This window comes from Pezoporus wallicus, unplaced genomic scaffold (genome assembly GCF_028554395.1).
Source record: "Pezoporus wallicus isolate ANWC-B61680 ecotype Strahan unplaced genomic scaffold, APGP_CSIRO_Pwel_v1 contig_642, whole genome shotgun sequence".
Taxonomy (NCBI): domain Eukaryota; kingdom Metazoa; phylum Chordata; class Aves; order Psittaciformes; family Psittacidae; genus Pezoporus; species Pezoporus wallicus.
The window spans coordinates 1,612,501-1,636,340 of record NW_026637470.1 but is presented as its reverse complement, the minus strand read 5'-3'; the positions used below and the strand labels follow the sequence as shown (position 1 = coordinate 1,636,340).

General features: G+C 42.0%; 1 protein-coding gene across 4 annotated transcripts in view; it reads right to left on the bottom strand.

Annotated features, from left to right (window-relative positions):
* Positions 1 to 23,840, bottom strand: part of PPARGC1A (PPARG coactivator 1 alpha) — a 366,886-nt gene that overhangs the window by 42,853 nt on the left and 300,193 nt on the right. For 3 of the 4 annotated variants that reach the window (XR_008971706.1, XM_057405626.1, XM_057405624.1), the window contains exon 2: positions 18,172 to 18,351. Coding sequence is in view for 3 of the 4 variants with exons in the window: in XM_057405626.1 (XP_057261609.1) it covers positions 18,172 to 18,351 (180 nt within the window). In the remaining variant the exon portion in view is untranslated. Of the gene's footprint in view, positions 1 to 18,171; positions 18,352 to 23,367; positions 23,777 to 23,840 lie in introns of those variants that run through there. The other variant, XM_057405625.1, reaches the window with a different exon arrangement.

Here is a 23,840-nt window from a genome sequence, read left to right as displayed (position 1 = left end):
GGCAGTCAAGTCCAGTGGTACTTATCAATGCACTAAATACCATTATTAATTAGGCCATAAGTCCCTTTAGGCAGCAACTGTAATTTTCTTATGTGTTCACACAACCCTTTCACAACAGTGTCCTGATTTACAATTGGGTTTGAGATGCTGCCACAGCACCTATAATAAATAATTTGGGGTACTTTTATTTAATCCTGCTAGTAACCAAAAGAAAAGGAACTTGGGCCCAGATGTTCAACTGCTGTAAATTAAGATCTCTCCACAGGCTTTAACAGAGCTATGCAGATTTACACTAGCTGGGGACCTGGTCCTCTGTTCTTCGGGTATGTTGCTGATCAAGCTGAGAGCAGCAGCTCCTGCACACTGTATCTGTACTACCATGTCCTGAGACTATCAGCAGTCCAGCCAGAGGCCAGTAAGGTCCAATTCTTCCTCCTTATCAAGTTAGTTCTGCTCATAAACACTACATTGATACAACTAATATAAGTTTAAAAGTGGCTTGGGTTCATCTTGCCTACAGTGTGGTAGATGCTGTGCTCACATTCCTTACTGGAAATGCACTGATGTATTTGTTCATGTCAAGCGCATCTTCAATTTAAGTTATCTCTACTGAAGTTAACCCAAGTTATAATTTGAGACTATGCAGCTGCTAGATGCATAGCCAAAATCCCATGTGCCTCACGCCAGGAATAGTACGTAAATTGCAGCCATTTGACTACTAAAGCAGAGGTGGGAGCCTGCAGACCACTGGCTTTAACACAGCCTATGCTTTCCTGAATCAGATGGCCTCCCTTTGTAAGAGGATACTTTGCCCTGCTCTATGAGCACCCAAAATGGGGGGGGGGGGAAGAGAAAGAGGAATGGAGCTGTTGACTGGAAGCCCAAGATGAAAGAGCCACACTCCTGATCCAGTGTCCTGGGAAGAGAAAACCCATTTAGGTAACACTTCTGGGGGGCAGAAGGCTGGAGCTGCTACCACTAACCCAGGCAGCACGACCTCTATTTCTCCCTGTTTCAGACAGGACAGGTTACTGCGCCCAAGTCTTGCTCAACTGGCTGGGATTAGCGGGTGGGACCACTCATGTTTAGGTAGCAATAAAATCTTGCTTTGTAAACATACGTACAGATCACACACAAACACACCATGGGGAAAGGTGGGGTGAGGAAAGGAGGGAAAGGAAGAGGAAAGGGGGGAGAAAAGAAAGTAAACACAGTTGCACTTCCCCCACCCCCACATTAGGGGGGACACCATAATTTCCAGTAAAAGAAGCTATCTGTGAGTATTGCAAAGTTTTATCCACTGGAAGCACCAAACCACCAGTGTGCAAGGAGCACTGCAGCATTTTATGGCTGCATATGGACTTGCCCCTATTTCAAAAGCAAAGGGTGCCCCAAACCCGAGCGCTGGCAGCACAGGGAGCGTAACACCGACCCCAGCTTTACTTCCCTTGGATTAGAGCAGCACAAACCAAGCATCACCCAGGGAAGTCAACAGAGTTAAACCAGGACAGATTAAGTGTAATTGAGAAGCAAATCAGGCTCTTTATGCCTGCCCTTTCTTACCTGAGAAAAACTACATACATTCATTTTTCCTCAGACACATAGACAGCAACAGCCTGAACTGCCCCGATTGGGTTTCACCAGTGGCAATGCAGAAATGTTTATTTCCATTAGGCTAGGTCTATAAAATCCTCCTTTCACTCCTGTGCTTCTATGATTTCCACACAGCCACAGGCCTCACATTTTGGTCTCTGACAAGCAGTGCTTAATAGTGGAACATTTGGGAAAAAAAAAAAAATCTATACAAAGAAAGCTCTTAAGACAAGATAGGCTGAGCGTTTGTATCACAAATCGTTTGTTTTAGCTATCTCTCTGCCTCCTATAAGACGGAAATCAGACAGCTTACTGGCTTAGCTTGTTACGCCAGGTTAAAGGGATGCAGTGCTGAAAGGCTCTTACGAAGCTCACCCTTGGACTAAAAATAGCAGGCACTAGAGAATTATCTTAAATACTACCAAACTTGTTCTGCACTGTGAATGTAGATGACTGTAATATGTTTCCATTTTTGGTAGTTTTAGAGCTTTTTAAAGTTCTGCTCGCTTTAGCTGACTATTTAATTAGTTTCTGATTCTATTTGCCGCTATTTCTCTCAGAGATATAGCCTGAGGGGTACTTTGCCTATGAATCCTTTGTATTTAGCAGCATTGCTATTGTTAACATCTAATGAGCTGTTGGATTTGCCAAACACTCAGTAGACGTACAAACACTTCTTTGAAATATAAATGTTTAACACACAGCAAATAGCAAATCAAAAGGTACTGTAACACGGCGTCCTCACTCTCTCACTGCATGTGTCATCAAGAGAGTAAAAATAAAAAACTGCTTTATTACATTTAGTTCTGAAATTCCAAAATGCATATCTGAGTGAGACATTTTTAGCTCACTGCCTGGGACCTTATAAGAAAATTAAATTATTTTTGGTATCATAAGAGGACGTGCACATACAGGCAAGGCTACATGGTCTGACATGGTTCCCTGCCAGCTGAACTGTGCAGCTGTCAGTGTTTTCTTTGGGGTGAAAGTGCAAGACTCTACAGTCTTTAAGGAAGCCGCTTCATCTTTAAAACATATAAAATTTTTGAGGCTACAAGTCGTTCTCTTTACATAGTCTTAAGCAAGATTCATCTATCTGCTCCTCACTGAAAACCACGACAAGGTATCAAAACAAGGAAATCCCAAAGCAAAGCACAAATGTTCTCCATCTTTACATACATTTTACTTGCGCTACAGTCAGTCTGAATGACATCACCTCAGGAATCAGTCACACAGTGTAAGAGCCCTGCTGTTGTTGTTGCCTCAACTCTCCACGCCTCTGCAGGTAACAGCACCGTGGGTACTTGCTACGTGATCTCAAATCAGGAACATTGCAAGATTCAAGTAGGAAGTGCCTCCACACACTGCCCTCCTGCCCACTGCCTTCCACACCATATACCAGGTATTAGCCAGTCTTGGCATGGGGCTGATTGATTGCCATAACAAGAGTACCAAATGGAAACTAATAAAGTCATGTGTTTTAAGATGTTTCCCAGTATTTTTTCCTTCCCTGGTTTTACTGCAACGTTTCAGTATAAGTCACTTTTCAAATAATTTAAAACCTTAGTTGATGAAGGCCAACTTCTAGATACAAACACTGGGCAAGGTCAAACTTAAAACCCAACCACGCAACTGAACACAAGCTCCTTCCCTTATTGCACAGGCATCACATCCGACTGCTGTGGAGCCTGTTCTCTCAGACACAATTTTTCTTTGCCTCTCTTTACAAGATGAGAAATGCTTTCACTCTGAAATAGTGGTGGAATTCACAGATTCCCTCACCAGATATATACCTATCACCTTTATAAGCTCACGCATAGTGGCATAACCTAGCCACATGTCTTGCAGCTGCCATTAAAACCCTCCATATGTCTTCATTTGGGAAGCAAGTTTTCTTTTCGAGTCAGGAGTTCAGTTCACAGTCCCTCTGTCAAATAAACAACATGTCTCTTGTCACCTGGCTGCTCAGCAAGTCCTGTCTTTGAAAGTACGCACTCAGAGATTTTAGCCATCTATTTCTCAGCCTTTCCTTCCACAGTCATGCAGCAAAAATAAGGCTCCATTTTCATTATGATGATTAGCATTACTATCCATCTCCTGCAATTTAAGTTTCTCCTGGTTAAGTGTTACTCTAGCACTACCATGACAACAGCCTTGTTGCACTGAATCATCTCCAGTCACATCATAAGGGAAAGTATCTGCAAAACGTACTCACAGTCCAAACAGACAAGACCAAGAAAGGAGGATTATAACCCTTGCTTTATAGCACGGAATTTGATGTGCAGAGATTAATCAGCTTCTCCAGGCCAGAGACTGCCCACAGGCATGATAGAGAGAAAGGCTCCAACCAGCAACACCAACCTCCACTTCCAAGCAGGGCACAACGACACCACTAACAGTGCGCATAGTCCCTGTCCCAAAGCACTTTCAGATGAGCTTTCAGTTGACAGAAAAGGACTGAAAAATGGTTGTCAAGAGCACTGGGGAGCAGAGCCCTGACAGGGCAGTGCACGGGGTGTCTGCAATGTCCAACCACCCGCCAGACAGAGAGACAAAAAATGCTGCTCCCCTTTTTACTATATTCTTTTTCTTTTTTTTTTTTTTTTTTTGCTAGTGAACAAGACTACACTTTCTGGCTATAGTAATAGCTCAAGATCAGGGATCTGGTGTTAGGGACCTTCTGAGCTGAAGTGACAGCCTGAGATGTGGCACTCATTTGCAGACTTTTGTACCACAGCCTGCAAAGGTTATTACAAAGTCTGTACGAAGCCAGGCAGCAGTGATGGAGGAAGAAAGTGTCTCTGGCACAGGATAAGAGATAAAATACTTTCTTAAAGCCATTTGTGTGATATCAGGCAGAGTGAATTGGAATTAGGATGAAGAATCATGCCATTAACACCAGCAACAGATTAAGTCCTGATGATTTTGTATGTTTAGTGAAGCAAGAAGGTTAGAGATAAGATATAATCTAACCAAACCACACAATGCAATTTGGGAAGGTACTCAACAGTTCCAGAGTCTGAATTAGCAGGTTTGTCTAATACCTATGGGTACAATTACTTCCTGATGCAAAACAATTATTGAATTCCAGAGAGGGAGAACATCAGGTGAAGTGGCCCCGATCCTTCATTAGTTGAGTAGCTTTCAGGACAAAAAAGAACAATTGCACATATCCAAAGAATAAGGGAGGTACATATCTCCAGGAATTTTGGAGTGCACAAATTTGATGCTAGGCGACACATTTTCTTTGCACAGAAAAAAAAAAATCATATGGATTCAAACATTTAAGTTAACAGCAGTATTTTATAGGTTTTAATTCCAAGTCTACGAGCGTTCTGACTCCTTTGCTATTACACCACACTATTGTCCTGCCATGTTCCTCACACACTGAGCTATTTTGCTAAGGACTCCTCCACGGGAAAGGTTTGGCTTACCAGTTAGCAGTTTCAAAGTTAAAATTTTAGAACTGTACAGAACACTTGCAATAAAAACTGAAGACATGCAAAATTTGACCAATTTCTCATCATAAAGACTCCCAAGAGAACCTCAGCAAACTTACACATGGTTCATGGGTGATGCAATGAAATCTTCTCTTCTTTTTTGAGGTTATCCACAATCTTAGACTTTACTCTCTATGAGCGGCAGTGATCAGGACTATCTGGACTATCTCCAAATCCCTGTAACTTGGATTTTCAAGAAGATTTGAATTCTTTTTTAAATTGGGTATATAACAGTAAGGTTAGGGAGGGATTCTAAAGAAATAACAATACATGATGTGTCTTGATCAGAAATGACGAGAGAATATAATGAAGTTCTGGACAATACTGTTGAGGGACAACTTTATAAAATCTCTCTTAAAGTCTGATTTTCAGGAGGAATTGGGAAAACCTAGCAGCTCCATTCAAACGGACAGAAGGGCAATGAATGCTACTGTGGGATCTCTTCTTTTGCTGACTCAGTGAAGACACATTTGTCATTCAAAGACAAATTAGAAAAGGGCATGGACTGTGCTACATAGATGCTCAGTCTCAGTTATCAGCCAGGTACAGGCAGTTTCCAACGCATCTACCTCCAAGTGCATCAGAAAAAAAAGCAATCTCTTCTGGTGGATGTGGACAGAACGTCTTTGTCCAAATTTCAGTTTGAGCAAATACTGCAAAGCGGTTTAGCACAGGGAGGATTTGTCCCTGCAGAAATTGACACAAATTCCTTTAGGACAGGAGCAGCCACCCCAGCCACGTAGCTGGATTGCCAGCAGATAGAATTAGGAGAACTGGAAGATAACACTGTGGCCTAATGTAAACTCTTAAATCTGCTGCAAACAGAGCGGTAACACTGGCACACAATAAAACTGATATCTGTCACTGCACTCCCAGAAGCAGGTGTAGGGAAGGACAAGAGGCAGGAGTGGATTTTTGTTCATCCCTGTGACTTCAGGTTGGGAAAAAAAGCAAGCTGACAGAAGCTGTAGGAAATAGCTGATTTTTCAGTGATGGAGGGCAAGCTGCATCCTAGGAGCTTGCCTATTCCCTCCAAAGAGCAACAGCCTAGGAGGAAATAATGGGAGATCAAATGAATGGGTTCACTTTAAAGTTCCTGCTATGCACCTGGTGCACCTTGGAGTCAACAGGCTTGAGAAGGCAGTGTTCCTGGATGTTTCAACCTGGACTGGCAGAAAAACTCAGTACCCACAAAAGCCATTATTCTAAAAAGTTTCTGACACGCCTGCTAGGCCAACGCATGTCGGAATATGAGGCGTTAAGAACATATATACACAACTTTCAAAAGTACAAATTAGGAAATAGGCTAAAGATTAGGGATGGGTCTTTTTTTTTTCTTTAGCTTTGGGTTTGAAAATCAAAGTTTCACGTCTAATTTTGTGAGAGATCCAGAAAGAGAACAACCATCTTTGTGCAGCATGGGGATGCCCCTAACAAGCCCTCTTGGGTCCAGACAGAGTCCACGGAGAGGCAGTTCAAGTGCATCTGGACTGTGTTCACAGAGCTGCAAATGCTTGGAGCAGGGTGTAAGGCAATGCTGATGTTGCAGCTGAGAATTAGCCCTCCACGGCCTACTAGCTCTGACCATACTGGGCTTGAAATGACTCAGTGTGGAGATCTTGACATGATTCACGTTCCCTGCTTGTGTCTTTGCCCATGGCAGGGGGGTTGAAATTAGACAATCTTTAAGGTCCCTTCCAACCCAAGCCATTCCGTTATGCTAGGATCCCTGGTACTCTGGGAAAGTTCCCTAAGCACTTGCAGCAGAGCACTCAGTCTTGGACACCATTTGGGTCTGTACAAGACACAGCCAAATAATCCTTCCCAACCAGTTCTGAAAACACAATACAGAGATGCCAGCTAACCCTGCAGAAACTTGCTGATTACATTATGATCACCTCTAGCTGGTAGGATTCCAGCTGACTCTTACAGGTTTACTCCGGTGTCCCTCCATCATTTTCCTTTGTTGCTGCAGGAGAGGTTTGCTCTCTTTCAGAACACAGCCTAGGACAAACATCAATATTGGTGAAAGCTAATAAATCCACCCACAGCACCTATCAGCACTATGCAGAGATATAGCAGCAGCTAGCTCTGATCTGGCTTGTAACACCACTGTATCAGAGCTGACAAGCCCTGTCCGACTAGATAAAAGGGAACAGAGCATCTTCCAAATGACCGTATTTCTTAGCTTCCTAGTTGTGGGTTTGTTTGTTTGTTTGTTTGTTTTTGTGGTTTTTTGTTTGGTTGGTTGGGTTTTTTTTCAATTTAATTCTTCTTCTTAGGTCTGGAGATAAACAAGTCTCCACGGTGGGATGTACTACTTAAGGCAGCTTCTCCCCAGGTTTGGTAGTCCCAGATCACATCAACACAACTTCAACTTCAAGCTAGCATCTGCTAGCTGTGCTGTAGGTTAGAACTCTATTCCCTGGGCTGGACAAGCTCAGCAGGCTGGAACCACTTTCAGCTGGCTGGGAGGAAGAGGAGCCTAGCTAGACAGCAGCACTCCCAGGCCTCTGAAGGAAGAGTAACTCGAGTTTACTTCCCCTCACAAGCCCCAAGGATCACCTCTTTCTTCCCTTCACTACCTTTGCTCCTTCCAAGGACTTCGGAATGTCATAAAACAGGAATGGTCACTAATACATACAAAGAGACTATACCCCTACTACAGAGGTTTTAGACATTACCATGAGACAGGTAAATACAGACTGCATTTAGTAACTGTGGGGAAAGAGAGGGCCCAGCATCACAGCCAAGGAGCCTAGCATGTCAGCTACTAAAAGGCCACATGGAAGTACTGCAATTAACCTTAATTCATGGTATGAGATTTCCACGAGAGTTAGGTATCCAGTGACAATGTTTAAAAAGTAAATGCATGAAGAAGTAATGTGCTGCCAGAACTGTAACAAAAAGATTGCATAGAAAGTTATGCATTATGGATGATTTAGCAGTATCATAGATAGCACAGGCTCCAGCAAGAGGAGTGAAATCATCCCTATCTTCCCATTTGTCGGCAGAATTTTAACAAGGGGCTCCTGGGAGCTCTTGGGGGCTCCTCCATGGCTCAACAGACAAATTAACTCATCAAAGGGAAGGTAGGGATGATTAACTAACAAGAGCCCCCTCCAGCCCATCACTGGCACATGGTTATTTCACCCAGATGGTGTTCACCTACCTGAAACTGGTAATGACAGTCTCGGATTGGATTTACAGAAAAACATAGATAATAAGGTGCTGCAAGAGTGACATGATAGGAGTTATTGGTCTGTGATGCTCTAGACTGTGCCAGGGGCAGCATAGCTGTTTTGAAATGTTAGCCTCTGTTTTGTAATGTTATCCTCTCTGCCTATTTCCTGCTGCAAATGGGAGACTTGGTCTTCAGAGAAGAATCTGACCTGACCCTTCCTATATGAGAATGGGACCAATAGCAAGGAAAATGACATCACATACAAGCAGAAGCAGTTTGACAGCCCTTCACTGGAAATGGATGAATGTCTTTGTAGTGTTAAGGAACAGTGTGATATTTTCTTATGCCTTAGAAAAAAACCCACAAGTTTCTCTGGCTTTTCTCCAGATGCAACTGAGGTAACAATTGGTAATGTTTTGCCTGATATCTTCATACTAGTGTGAAGAGTGCATGTTAGGCTTTTAAGGACAGTCAATACAGGCAAGAAAATCCACATCAGTCCTGATGGGAAAAAAAAAAAAAAAAGTAAAGCAGACACAAAACCACAAAAAGGTTTTAAAATAGAAATAAAAGCCTATTGCTCCTTTTGTGCACGCCCAAAGCCTGTGAAAACAGGCTAAGGACCTGTGGAAGCTAAGACCAGCCCAAGAGGGAAGTTTCCTTATATGAACATTTGACATGAAAACCTATACCAGACTGAGAACACACTTGACTGCCACCCGTCTTCCTCTGAAAACTAGGATTTGCTCATGATGAGCTTCTTGCTAGATACAGATATGCCTCCTGGGGATTTCATAGTTGCTTAAGATTATAGGGTAAGGTTTTCCAAATGTGATCAGAAACTCATTACCAGTCCTAATAAGGTGACATTTCAAGGGAGGAGAAGCAACAGCAGAGGAACACAGAAATAATTCTTCAACCTCTTGCTCTAAGTGGCCCTGCCTGAGCAGGTGGGGTTGGACCATACAACCTCCCAAGGCCCCTTCCCACCTCAACAATTCTGTGATTCTGCAAAGCCCTTCCCTGCCCCAAGTTTGCTCTTCATCCTCTACCAACCACGCTGTCACCTGCACTACCTGGCTGCCCACATCTCACCAACAAACCCTCCTGAAGTGAGGACAATAGACCCAAGGTCCTCTTCACTCAGTCTCAAACCACAGGGCCTGGCAAAGTGGAGCACATCATAACTAGACACAGCTAATCAACTGATGCAAATAATAATAATAGTAAAAAGATAATCCTGAATACTATTAGACCTTTAAACCTCTCATCATCACCTAGGGTCACTGACTGCTCTGTGGCAATGCGCAAGCCAGCAGCATTCTCACCAATGTCAAAATCCCAGTGAGAAATCTTGCTTCCATAACGTTTATTACCCACATTCTCCAATGCAGTTCCTGAATCATCGTGTCACTGCTTAAACAGCAACTTGGGAGAAGACAATTAGTTTCATTTTTTGTTTGTTTGTTTGTTTGTTTTTTTGCATAAAGGTTTAAGACTACTTTCAGACACAATTAAACCGTTTTGAGTTCCCTCAAGGAGAAACTACCATTCCAGGAGAAAATTCCCTTTGTTTCTTCTAGCATCTCTCAGGAAGCAGAACATTCCTCTGACCAAACCAATCCTCCAGACAACTGTTATTACCACCTCCTTGACAGTAATCTCCTGGGTGAAAAACAAGTTTTCCACCCAGTTTCTTGATTTTCATGCAAGTGTATCTCCTGCAAGAGAGCTGAAGTCCATCAGACTACTTGACGGACTGCCCCTCCAAACCCTTATAAAGATTCAGTATCACTGAGCCCTCAAGGAGCAGATGTGGTGGCAGAGAGTGTAAAGGTGTGGGAAGCCTTCTCTGCCCGTTTGACACCTCTAACCCTGTAACATGCTTGGAAGGGCTGATCCTCCTGAACTTCATGTGAGCAATTCAGGCAATTCAAAGCTGTCATAAATCAACAAGTCAACAACACTTGCCCAAGGCTGCCACAGTGGCTCCTCACAGAAAATACTCTGCTCTTCTGATTATCGTCTTAGTGATTAGAAGTACCCATTACGGACCAGCACCCCATTGTGTTACTCACAGTAAAGCACAAAAGCACAGATGTGTGTGAGGAAATAGAAAGTTATTATTCCAGTGCATCACACAGCTCAGGCTTCATGACAACACCAAAATCTCCATAGGTTTTGGTTTTGTGCTTTCATAAACAAAACCCAGTGATTAATGCATGTGGCAAAAAGCACATGGCCCTTAAGCCTCATCACCACCACAAATTGCTGATTAATTTCTCAATAATTACTAAGCTAGGCTGTTGCTCCGTTGTGTCAGGATGGAAAACTCTGCCAAAGCCACCAGCTCTGTGTTGTGAAGGGACTGATTTCCGCCAAGACCTGAAACCAGCCCCCATGGCTGAGCATGCATTCATACAGTCCGATCCCTATGTATGCCAATGCTGCAGTCCATCGCTTGCAAACACAGGCATTAGGAGCCTGTACGCATCTGCACACCAGGCGCTGGAGGAAAAAAAGGCTCAGAAAGCTGGGAGAGGCACTCCTCCAGAAAGGTTGCACATATCTGGTGCATCTGTGTATTAACCACAGAGCTACAAGTGGATAAGGTTTCAGAAACACACGTGCACACACAAGCTTTTCCTTGTATTTTTCGGCTCAAGGGGAAAAAAATAGTTCAATACAATTCAATACCAAAACTTTGTCCCTGCCACAAACCTGCCCATGCAATCTCCTCCTCCCAACCTACACATGCACAACAGGTTAGTGGCACCAAGGAAAAAAAAAGTAATTCCTACATTAAACCTTGCTACAATTTTATCCTTTTGTAATGGCATGGACCTGAGTTAATGTTAAGTGGGATGGGGCAGCAGGGAAAGAGCAAGCCAGGGTTAAGATGGAGCATTTAGTAGCAATTAGCAATGATGCACAGTGCAAAAATAGCAACAATAAAAAAAAAAAGGAAAAAAAAAAGAGGTTACACTAGAAATAAAACCATTAAGGGAAATAACTTTAACAGTTCAGCCAATTAGCATTTGCCTAAGATAGGCAAACTTTCTGTGGCTGTTGTTAAGCAAACGGGGAAGAAAAAGCCGGAAGAAACTTATCAAGAATATTTACTTCCTAATAGCAATGACTCTGGGAGTGGTGTTCTTTTTTCCTAACAAAAGACAGAGCCACTGTCCCACTTTTTTGTGGCCCTCGCTGCAGTTCAAGGGAGAAAATATTTAGTTCAACATTATCGTAAGCTAGAATATGGCTCTATTTATGTGACAAGTTGACAACATACAATTTCATGCTTGTTGAACTGATCTGTGTTATATATTCACTGCGAATATTATGAAGCTTCACCATTATAAATATGAAACAGTATACACTTATTCAAAATAACTCCAGCAGTAGCAATTTATAGCTCAGTTGTTTGTGTGCTTATGAAGTCCAAATGCCACCTTAAGAAGCTACCTCTCACTAAAACAGATGTGGAGTGTGACTGTGACCAAAGTGGATTTAAGATGACCTCTGTGAAGGGAGGCTATTACATTTTTGTCTGTATGGCAGCTGACACCAGTCTGTATTTAGATATGTAGCCAGGAGGAACACAGTGTAACACGGTGTCCTCAAGGGCTGGTTTTAACCTGGGCCAAGACATTTGTCTAATGACCCAATTAGCTTACTACTGCTCTGGTAAGTGCTAGTCTTCCCTCTTGCAAAGAGGACAGGTGCTCAGCAGAGCAGAGACATGGTGAGTATCTCAAGCCATGGCTGCTCCAGGTGAAATATCTCCTTAATGGGAATGTGAAGGGGATCAGTTGCATTTTCTTGATTGTGTGCCTGGGGAACGGTCGTGGTGGCCTCGTACATCAAACAATAAGCTCTCAAAGCAATTGGTTTTCTCTCATTTGGGACTTCTTTCCTGCCTGAAGGTTTCAACCAACACACAAGGTTCTTGCATTAAAACAGAGACGTGCTTAGATAGCTTGTAGTTTGTCCAAACAGTAGAGGAAAGGGAGCAGCAGCATACCTTGCTAACACTAGATACAGAGCATTTGCATAAACTCTTTCCAATTACATAGCAGGTGGTTCGAGTAAAATAAATTCCACTTACTGCTAGAGCCTTTTTAAATGTCAGCATAGCTAGTCATAGATTATAGTTTACATACATCATCCCCATAGATATAATGTTATTGTGCTGGTCTCCTATTTAGTAGATGCAGAAACCTGAGTCAGGCCAGAGACATTGGAAAAGGTAACACATTCAAACACACAAGAAATGTGCCATTGTTCAATTAGGAATATAAAAATTCTGGCACTTTCACCCAGACTCTGCTGTTTTCTTCCCCTGGAACGGAGGGTCTTTCTCCCAGTCTCACATGCAGGTTTTATGATACATTGTTACCTTTTATTGTTCTTATAAAGTTTCCTACCCCAAATCTGCATCTTTTGCCTTTTATGTTTATTGTTGTACTAAACCTACAATGTTGTCTGCTTTCCTACTAAATCTATCTCATAACCACATACTGTTCATTCATTTCTCTAGGACCTCAGTAGCTCTTATCTGTTTGCTTTTATGATCTCTTATGAACTACTAGGAATAGCAATTTGCAGCGCTGTTTGTAAAGTCATCTCAGCCTGAACTCAGCCTTCCCCTTTTTTGCTAAACAGCGGTAGTCTCAGAAGTAAAATCCCATTTGCCATAGAAACACATCATTACAGGATACATTTTAGAGAGACACAAGTTCCCAAGCATACTATGTGTGCTTATCATGTAAACATTCAACGTGTATGAATCTGAATTTCAAAACTCTTACTTTAAATTAGAGCAGGAAACTACATGTTGATACAAGATAGTCCTGTGCTACTTTCAGTTTCTCTGATAATGCTGCCTACTCTATACTACCACCCAGAGCTATTTAGTCTGTGCTCTCCACAGGCTCGGACATGCTGCTATACCATTCACACAATCTCAGTTCTTTTAAGCACTTTGATAAGCTTTATTCTGCCATTATACCATCCAGAACATTAAACAAAATGTTTAAGTTCTATGTTAAACCACAATCAGTTCCTATTAACTGTTCCAAGATCCTCATTTTTATCAACAGTTACTTTATTAAATCCTTAATAATATAGATGGAATAGTTAGTTAATTTGTGTGTTGAGCCATGGATGTTAATTTGTAAACATAATAACATACTGCAATAATTTGCATAATAGCATTTTAATCTTTTTAGTAAAAGCTGTAATTCCCTACAAAGTACGCTGCAGTAGAAACTAAGTGACTATTGGTAATAATAAAAAAGGCCTTAAAATTCTGATCCTATTATAGTGTTGGAACATACCCAAACTGCTACCATAATCTCTGAAATGTTACTGTTCTCTGATTTAGGTGTCTGTGTCAAGAATAAAAATGAAGTATAACTGGTAGCAGTAGACTATTTCCTAAATGTAATTTAGTATTCACTAAGCACCAGCACTTTGCAAATAGCTCTGAGGCTTTCCTTCAAAGTTCAGAGCTCTAGTTATGCATATTGTGTGAGGTACACCATGCAGCTCACCTCCAGCCTCTGTTGTGCTGAATAGATGGCTATGATAAATCATGCTGATTTGGCACTGAAGGGCATCAGCCATCAAGGATTTGACTACTATGTCTTTTTTTCCCTGAGATTATATCTCCTTGAACTGCCTGCCCTGGGCTACTAGTTTCAGAGAAAATTAAAAAGTGGAAAAAATGCTAAGGGAGGCCAGTACAGAAAGTCTATATAGGCTCAGCTCTCTGGAAACCCATTAACACCAGTCACAAGACTGGCAAAGAAAACATTGGTGGTTGTTTAAAAGTCAGGCCAAGTCATTTTACGCAAGATCTGGTAATTCATTAATCAATCTGGCTGCAAACCTTGAATGAATAACCTAAAATAGTCAAAGAGACTGGCAGCACCCCAGAACACAAGGGAGTTTATAATGTGAATCAATGCAAATTACCCTGGTGATGTTTAAGGCTCTCCCTTACCCCCCCTACTCTCATCATCTTCCTGATGCAAAACCTTCCAAATAAATATGAAATCATTTATCCCCACGAACTTCCCTGCTGCCAGGGGCAAGACAGTATGCATTTCCTTGCATATTTCCTTCTCTCCCCACATTCTCATTGCTTGTCGTAACAGCGTTTCTTGGCAGCCTACAATCAAACATAGTAGCCTATTCAGGCTTTCCAAATACATGGCACGTAGCACGGTCTTGAAAAGTAACCTGGGCTACACCTATGCAAAACAATTAAAATAAAGTCATCAAATGTGAGCATCTTTCTGGAATACAGAGATATGTAAGTAAATTAAATCTACAGAAGGACAAACAATGTGGGTTTTCTGAAGGCTTTTAAAGGCAAAAAAAAGTGTTCTGCCAAGTATGAGAACACCACACTTGGACATCTTAATGATTCTACACAAGTTCATTATACTTTAACAGTTATTGCGTATCTATGAACTACATCAGTTCAGTTATTTGTAAGCAGTGACAACCAAGAGATATATCCACTGTAGGTATCTTCTCTCTCCATAATGCTAAGTTTGGGTCACAAATGATTTTAAAATTGACTAACCTTACATGACAGGGTACGGTATACTTGAGGAAGCCTCAGGGGACAACAGTTTTGGTGAATAAAAAGCCTTCTCACCCGTGCCACATCAAGTTACATGGTTCATGTTTTCACATAGCATTGACTTTGAGAATGAAAAACTAAGCATCTTGATTTTCTAAAAGTAGCCAAATCAATTTTTTACAAATAGGACTTTTAAAAGTCTAGTTCTTCACAAAAGCAAAACATGAAAGTGAATGATACAGTGCACCATCTAAATAACTGGTCTTGGGTACCCTGTTAACTATTTACTTGCATGAACCTGTGTCAACAGACAGTGCCCTGAGGGGCAAGAACTCCTTCATTTTATCTTTCCAGCAGTCAGAACAACAGGCAAAGAAAGCTAGGTGAAAAACAAAAGTGATCAAGATGTGATGGAAAGAAATCAACATATTCATAATACACATATGTGCCCACACTGATTGATAAGAACCTCTGTGCTGGGACAGGCAGTACAGGCTTGATTTGGGACTAGTACTGGTTACATTGGCAGGTGAGTAAAATAACGCAGACATGTATTAGGTGCATCTGCAAAATGCGTGTTTTAATACTAGGGCAAAGGCTGGTATCTCATCACACCTAAGCAGATGAGAGCAGGGATTTATGCTCTACAGCTACATACTATCTAGACTAATTGGACCTTTATCTCATTTGCTTTCTGATTTGCTTCCATAACTATTAATAATTTTTAGTCTATGATACTCCTACTGCCACTGAAAGTGCCTCAGATTGTGGGTGCTTGGCACAAGTGGGCTTCCAGGAATATAATTTCCTGAAAATTCACTTTCTGAAATACAAGCCTTTCTTAAAAAAAACTGTGCCAGAGAAATCCAGGAACTTTGTAAAGGGCTTTTGAATACTAGTCCTCATCTAGACAATGCTCTATGTATTGTATCAGTACCTCAAAGGAGAGCATGCTTCATTTAAGGTCAGGTTTGGCAATTAACTCTGTATAGCTTGCGCAGTTAACACTGCTCTTGTTACTTCCCAACATTTGTTTGCTATGCTGGTTCTCTCCCTTTCACCCCAAACAGACTATATTTCTATTTTTGCATGACAAAGCTTCATCTGGAAGCTTAATTTAGATAAAACATACTACTCTCACAGTGATATGAGAGAAAAAAAAAAGAGATAAAAAAGGAAACAAAGTTATTTTCTTTAAAAATAGAAGCCAATGCAGATCAATATGGAAAAACCTAGATATTACCAAATGGGAAACTGCACAAAACTTCCATTCTCTCAGCTAAAACAAATAGCTCCTCACAGAGTATGTGAGATAGTCTCTGGAGGAAGGAGACATCTTCTTCTGTTCTTGAGCACCCCCAGTTGTCACATTACAGGGCAGCAGAGGCAAGAAACAGTGCAGCTGCATGATGGAGAATGGGGACAGGGTAAATGTATGGGAGGAGCAAATAACTTTTTCATTCCCATCTTCCTAGGCCAAGCAACCAAGAAATGTACATATATCACATTATGAAGCTGAAAATGGTCCATTTTTGTGCTGCAGTATTGCAAAATGCTATTAGAACACAATTTGCCCCTACAGGTAACTATGGGCCAAGTTGTGCTGTGAGAGACAGTGATGCAGCCTGCAACTGAAGCTGATGAGTGCGAGGAAATCCAGGTGTTGACAAAGAAGACAACAGAATCTGTCTGTTAGGAAAGAATCTAGTTCTGTTTGTGCCGTTTTTTTCTCAGATGATTTGTACGCTCAGGGATGGTAGATGCTTAATTATATTACTTAAGTGGAACTTACACTTTTAAAGTCTGCATCTTTAATTGATTTTTCGAAAAGGAAAATGCTTCTGCATTTGGCTTTTGATGAATAACATGTTATAAAAAAAGGCAAAGCCACTCTCTAACCACACTAGCTGTAAATGGGTCCCCTACCCCCACCTCCACTTTCCTGCTGCTGACCATCCAAACCTACACACCAGCAAACTTTACCCTGCCTGAGGCAGTACAACCGCAATTCAAGAACAAGACAGGGTTTGGAAACTTTGTAAAACAAGGAGTGGAACATTATACAGCTAATGAAAAAACAGGGCCTAAGCACAGGGCTTTGCAGGGATCATTTCATTTTGATTCGAATAATATTAATTTCAAGTTACTTAGGTGTAAGTGATAGAAATGGAACAGAGAGGACTAGTTTCTGCTACCAGTTACGCTGGTGTAAATTGAGAGTTACTGCATCAGGAAGATTACCGTGGGTTTAGAGTTGCATACAAAAAATAAGAATTTTGTTTGGGTCATCTTAGGTCAGCATTTTACTATACTGTTTTAGTTAATCTTTCCCAGCCTTTAAACTCCAGTGTGCTAATTCAGGGTTTCCCTGAGCCAGCAGGCCAGCCATACTTCCTGGAGCTGTGGTCCTGCTGCGTGAGAGGCAGCACCCATAGCCTGCTGTTGCACAAGGTCTTCCTGACACCTAATCAATTTATTGTCCAATTTCCCAGTCAGTGGATGATCTATAGCATCTCCTGCCATCAAGAAAGGAGGGAGGTTAGGGTTCAGGAGGGGCACTTGGAAGTGGAGAATCATGAAGGCTTTACACAACAAAAGAGAGAAGACTGGAGACAGAGATAAAGAGACAGAAACACTCCTCTCTTATAGCCTGATCCTCAAGGCAGAATTGCAAAGAAAACATTTAAATCTCTCCTAATACCCTTCAGCTTTTATTTTAAGACTGCTCTCCACCAGGAGATCTATGAAACATCCTAAACGATGTGCTGGTTCCTGAACTGCTGACAGCGCTCACTTCCTTCTCTGCCACATCCACCCTTTTTCTCCCCTAATACATCAGCTACAAGGACCTCTCAATTTGTGTGCAAGTGCCTTGCACAGTAAGGCTCTGAGTGGTAAAAAACCTTTACTAGAAATGCTCCAGGTACTCATCAGCTAGGTGCTGTGCTGCACTCTGCTTCTTGACGGGAAATGCAAGCGGAAGACAACAAACACATTTCAACTTTTGTTTTCCTTCCTTTGCAGCTCCTCGCTGTGATGCTACAGGGCAGTATGATCTAGGCAGTCTTTAGCCCTTTGCTTTCAAAAATCAGAAGTTCCATTTAATTCCTTTCAAGGCTTTTTCCCCCACTCTCTCCAGATCACAGGCCCTGTTTTGATCACAAGGATTTGTCGGAACCCATAATACATGTCACCATATTTGTTGTCTCTCAACAAGGGAAAAATATTAAAACTGTTGTCCAGCAGGCTAGGAAAAAAAAAAAAAAAAAGCAATGTGCACTTGCATTGCCTTGCCTTACCTCGAATATATTGGTGGGTTCATTGCTGTACTGATTGGAGATGATCTCTGACTGGTCGCTGTACCACTTGAGTCCCCCCAAAAAGCTGTCTGCGTCCAGGTCATTCACATCTAGTTCAGAGAGGTCAAGTTCTGGGAGATCTGGGCAAAGAGGCTGGTCTTCGCCAACCAGAGCAGCACACTGCAGGAAACAGCAACACAGAAATAGTTTCATTAATTACCAGGAATCTATTAACTTTAATATCGTGATAAGAATTAAGCCTTGATTAAGCTGTGGCACAGGGTCACTGGAATTGACTTCTGTTTCCTGGGAAAAAAAAAAACCCAAAACACTAAGTATTAGATCATTCTTAGCTCTATACAGGTATGCAAAGAGGAGGGGAAAACAGGAGGGCATCAGCTGCTTCTCTAACACATCTCTGTTCAGGGGCAACGACTTTCCCCTTCCCTATACTCTTTGATAATAATTGTATTCAAATCCTTATTAAATCCAACAGCATAGGCCAAAGCATGGCTTTATTCTCCTGCTTCAGAGTGAACCAGTGCAGGTAGAAGTTACAGATGAATACCTCTGGGCAAGGTCTGTCACACATTTCCTGATGCATTCAGGTTAAAGAGGCACAGCCTGTTATAGCCTACAGCCCTGGAGGCTAGCTCAAGTTGGAGACAGTCACATTTTCACTTTTACAGATCCTGACCATAATCCTTGAGGTCAGTCATGGTGGTGGCTACCATACAGGCATAAAAAAGTATGGGTCAGAGATGCTGCTGTGCTCTTTCCCCTTGCACTTGATACACAGACAGACCATAGCCACCCAGTTACATGTCAGGGTCCTGGCAGCTGATGTGCATTCTGAAACATCCCTATATTCACCTTTGGGTGACAGGCATAGCGAGTTCACGCAGCTTTTCACCTCTTGGTGTTAACACATACATTGTCCCAGACAGTTTCCCAAGTGTCCCCAGACAGCGGGCACACTGCAGTGACAGAACCAAATGAGATTTCCTCCTCTGGCAGCCTCTGATTCAGTAATGCTAACACAGAGGGCCTGTGAAACATTTTGTTTGAGGCAGCAAACAAAGTCTAGTCTGTGTGGAACCTCTTCAGCAGTGCAAAACGTTTTTGCATGCACAACTTACAAAGACAGTAGTGATAAATACAAATAAACCTGGAATAAGTGTCCTTTTATATGCTAGTATGATAGGGTATTGACTGACTTACTAAGCAAGACAAAATTAATAACACACATCCACCATAGCATAGCAATTGAAATGATAAAGTATCTACCAAAACCATTTCCTAATTATGGAAAACACATAGTAATGCTTGACAAATAGTGGAGTCCCATACTTCAATGCTGCTCGATGAAACAATTACTCCTGCACTGTACCATGTATCCTTGTAACTCATCTCCAAACATTTATGTTGACATGGGTATACTGCAAAACACACATAAAGATGCAAAGGCACCAGGTGCTGAATGGTTAAAAGCCATTTAAAGTCAACTGAGTTTAAGGGTTTCAACTCTGAGCATTTCTAGCATTGTATTAAGGATGGCCAGCGGCAGGTCTTACTCAACTCCCATCAGTTGACTGGGTGGTTTGAATGATTTCCCAACTTTTATTTGGACCAAAGTCAACCCAGAAAGTGCCGCTTTCTGAAGACAGATGTCCGTAGGGCACTAACACAGTGTTCACGGATGTGAATTGCTCAATACCGGTTATGTCACTCTTGCCAGGACCGCCTTGCACAGTAATGCTGCTGAAGGTGCATTTCATTGAGGATTTTGTCCCTGGGAGTTGTGGCGCGTCTGCAGTGTGCGGGCTAGATGCAGCAGCGCAGCCAAGAGCAAAGATTTTGTCTGCTGGCACAAAGACTCGGTGCAGCTGGTGCGAGCTATAATTTACCAGACAACTTCTATGTCTACCAGGACACTAGGAGATAATCACGGAATAGGCCAAGGGGCAAGGGAGCTGAGAGGCTGCAAAATGAGGCTCTGAAATAGCAGTTGCTTTTCTTCCTACTATTTAAGGGACTGCAGAACTTTAAGAAGTCAAAACCCCACTTAAGTGATTTTCACTGCACACAATTCTTTATGATTATTATGGGCAAAGGAAAAAAAAAAATGAGACTTCTCTCTTCTTTAGCGTAAGACACAACCTTCCAAATGCAATCTTATAATGTAGAGATGACCTTTTTTGATGCTTGGCCGAAATCTCTGATCTCATTAAAGGATAATCTAGTTTTTGACTGAAAGGTAGATTCTCAGCATCATTCTCAGGTTTGTGCTGTGGAGGTCAGTAGCTTATAACTGATGCTGTAGACTTCTAAAGTACCCTGCTGATCTGTACTGCTTTCATTTGTAAAAATAGCTTCACTCTGTGAACCACCTACTTAAACACGTTTACTTTTGGTAATCTGCATTTTGAAGTTCCGACAGTGGGCTTCTGAAGCAACATAAACAATGGTATTAAAAAAAAAATCCTGCTCATCACAGCTTTCATTTGCCTACAGTGCCTGCAATGCCACTTAAAAAAAGGTAATTGCTGAAATGAAGTATATATGCTTTGGCCAATGCTGACATGATAATAAAATCAATGTTTCTGAATATGACATTATGCTTCTAATCTGAGACACATTAGTAGCAAGTGTTCTTGTTATTAATTTATATTTGGCCTTTGGATGATGCCAGATTTAACACTCAAGTCCTAAAACTGTCCTCATCTGACACGCTGGTATTTACTGTTTGCCTATACATCTGTAACAGGTGCACCTGTGCTGCTCGCATACATTTTACTGTCTTCCAACTGTTATTTGATATGATAGATATTCCATAACTATAGCCTTAACTTATAGTAGCATTTAGGAGGATAAAGCAGTCACTAAACACAAAAGGCTAATTACTGTGCGTTATTTCACTCCAACAGACTTTTTTTCTCTTATTTCAGGCGCAAACAATAAATTAGCTTAACTGCACTGATGATAATGAATTATTACAATTAAGGGTAATTCACCATTAACCTTTTGGACGTTTTGTGCCTTTGAAGGTAAATTTAAAAGAGAAAAAAAAAAAAGGAAGACTGGACTTGTGCCATATTAATTGTATTAATGAAAATATAATCTGTGTTTTATTTTTAACAAGGTTTTTGAACAGTGAAGGGATGAACTCAGGGAAGAAGGAGAGACTTGACAGAGCGTGTGTCATGTGGATCCTCTCTATCAATCTTCGCAACCTTACTGTACATCACCTTCATTAAGCTGTGAAGCACTGGGGACGCTGATCAGCTACAGTGATGTAGGCCTTTATTAAGCAACATGCCATCCTGTCATTATGCGAGCGAGAATATAACATATTTTATGTTGACAGCAAACATTAATGATTCAAAAAATGAAAGCTGCCTCCAGTACCTGCTGCCTGCGATATTTTAGAATGGTAAAGGTGATGCCCTGAGCCAAAGCAGCACGCAGATGCCGGTAGTGCTACAGGAAGTGCAATGCAGGAACACATTGGTAAAATCCTACCCACAGTTAATCCATCCACCACACAATTAATACTAAGATCAAACCTGCTTTTTTTTTTTTTCTCTCTGTACTATGAAAAAGCCATTGACATAAATTATCTATTCTGTTACTAGCTTGAAATTATTACAGGAACTCTAGTGATTAAAATAAATCTTCAGTATTTCCATATAAGCTGGTTCCTCAATCAGCTCCTAGCAGCATTAGGAATAATGCATGATGGAAAAATGAAGCTCCGGCAGCTGAGACCCATGCTACAAGCCAGACAACAACCCACAGGATACTCCAGCTACTCAGAAACAATTAGGACTTTGGAGCCAGAAAGTCATCCACTTACAGCCTTGACTCATAATAGCTACAGGACATATGAATTATCCATATCTATTCCACTTTACCAAGAAATCAAAACAAGATAAGAGCAATTACAATATGCAAACAGAAATCAGCAGATACAATGGCAAGCTGCAAATATTTAAAACATGTCAAAAAGGCTTGAGAATACGCACCCATGCTCCGCCAGATAGCAAAAATATACTGGAGAACAGGGTAACATTTTTACTTTGGATAGGTAGCTCTCTATGGCAGCAACATCTTACTTAAAAAGCACTGCCTGCAACATTTTTTTCCCTCCCCCGTTGACCGAGGGGAGCATTTTAAGCACTTATTCCAAGCTCGCAGCCAGAGAATCAGTTCCTTTGAGCAGGTCTGTATTTGGGATTCCTCTCCATGGGGTCCAAAGAAAGTTTGCCTCGCTTCGGAAGTTGCCCAAACTTTCAGGTAATGCTCCATTTTGCTGAATGCAAACATGCAGAAATCCTCAAACCTCACATTATACTCCAGAGATTACCAGGGAGCTGCTTGCTTTTTTTTTTCCCCCTTTATGAATTGTAGCCAGCAGAAGCTGTGGATTTGATGTATTGCCGTCTATTTTTACACAAGCAGCAGCAGCAGCGGCGGCGGCAGCAGCAGCAGCAGTTCACACAGTCCTGCATAAACTCTATTCTCATGGTTCATCCTGTTGTCTCTGCTGTACAGTGGGATTTAACCATTTGTTGGACTGTTCGGAATGACTGCAAACCCTGCTCTATGGGGCATTAGCTACAGCGTCATTATTCCAATACCACAAGAAGCAGGGAAACGGTCTCCTTCCAGAAATCTCTTTTAAAACCATCTAAAGCCAAACAACAGGGTATTCATTCTTGTGTGCATGTTTAAACTCTGCAGCTGTTAAACAAGGAAACACCTTCGACAGAGCACAGTGAAACAAGCAATTAAAATATGCAGCCATTGGTTAATTTTAACTTCTTTTTTTTTGAAAAGGAACTGTTAATCTTATTCTAAATAAACATGGCATTTTTCCAACCAGGCCACTAAACGCCACTGGAAAGACTTCAGACACCGATTCATATCAATATCTTAGAGCATAAATATTGCATATGACAGGAAAGTGAGCCAGAGGCACATGAAAATAGTTTCCAACTGCAGGAGATACTGATGACAGGAGCTCAGCTTTGATTTGCTCAAAGCATCGCAGAGTAACCTTAAAATAGCAAACTTACTGGAGTTAAGATAAGACTGGGACTTGTTTGCAAAGTCTGCCTCCTCGGCCGCCCTGCCGGGTCCCACCAAGCCCCTCAGCCCCCCGGCTGCTTGCACCCCACGCCGCGCACCCCTCACCTCGAGATCACTCCATACAGAGTCCTGGTTGCACATGTCCCACGCCATCCAGCTGCAGAGCAACGGCAGGAAAGCGGGCAAACTACGGTCCAGAGTCAGGCAGGCAGCAGATACTCATGCAGGCAACGAGACCCTCTCTGAGAGTGAACCGAAGGCACCTGTCTTACTACTGTTCCCCGTCACATGACAAAGCTATTAAAAAGTAGGCTGGGCTGTCACTCATCCAGCCTTCTGGTGCCGCTGCTCCAGCCCGTGACGTCACCCAGGGGCAGACCCAGCCTGAAGTGAAGTAAATCTTTGCAAAACGCGCTCAGAGCTGGGCGGCCGCGGCACCGCGCTGTGATTCAAAGCACATTGCCACGCCACACCCCCGAAACGCTGCTCCCGCCGTGCCACCGCTCCTCTCCTCCACATCCTCTTCCATTTCTTGGCTCGCTGGCTTTTTAATACCCCCCCCCCCCCCCCCCCCCCGC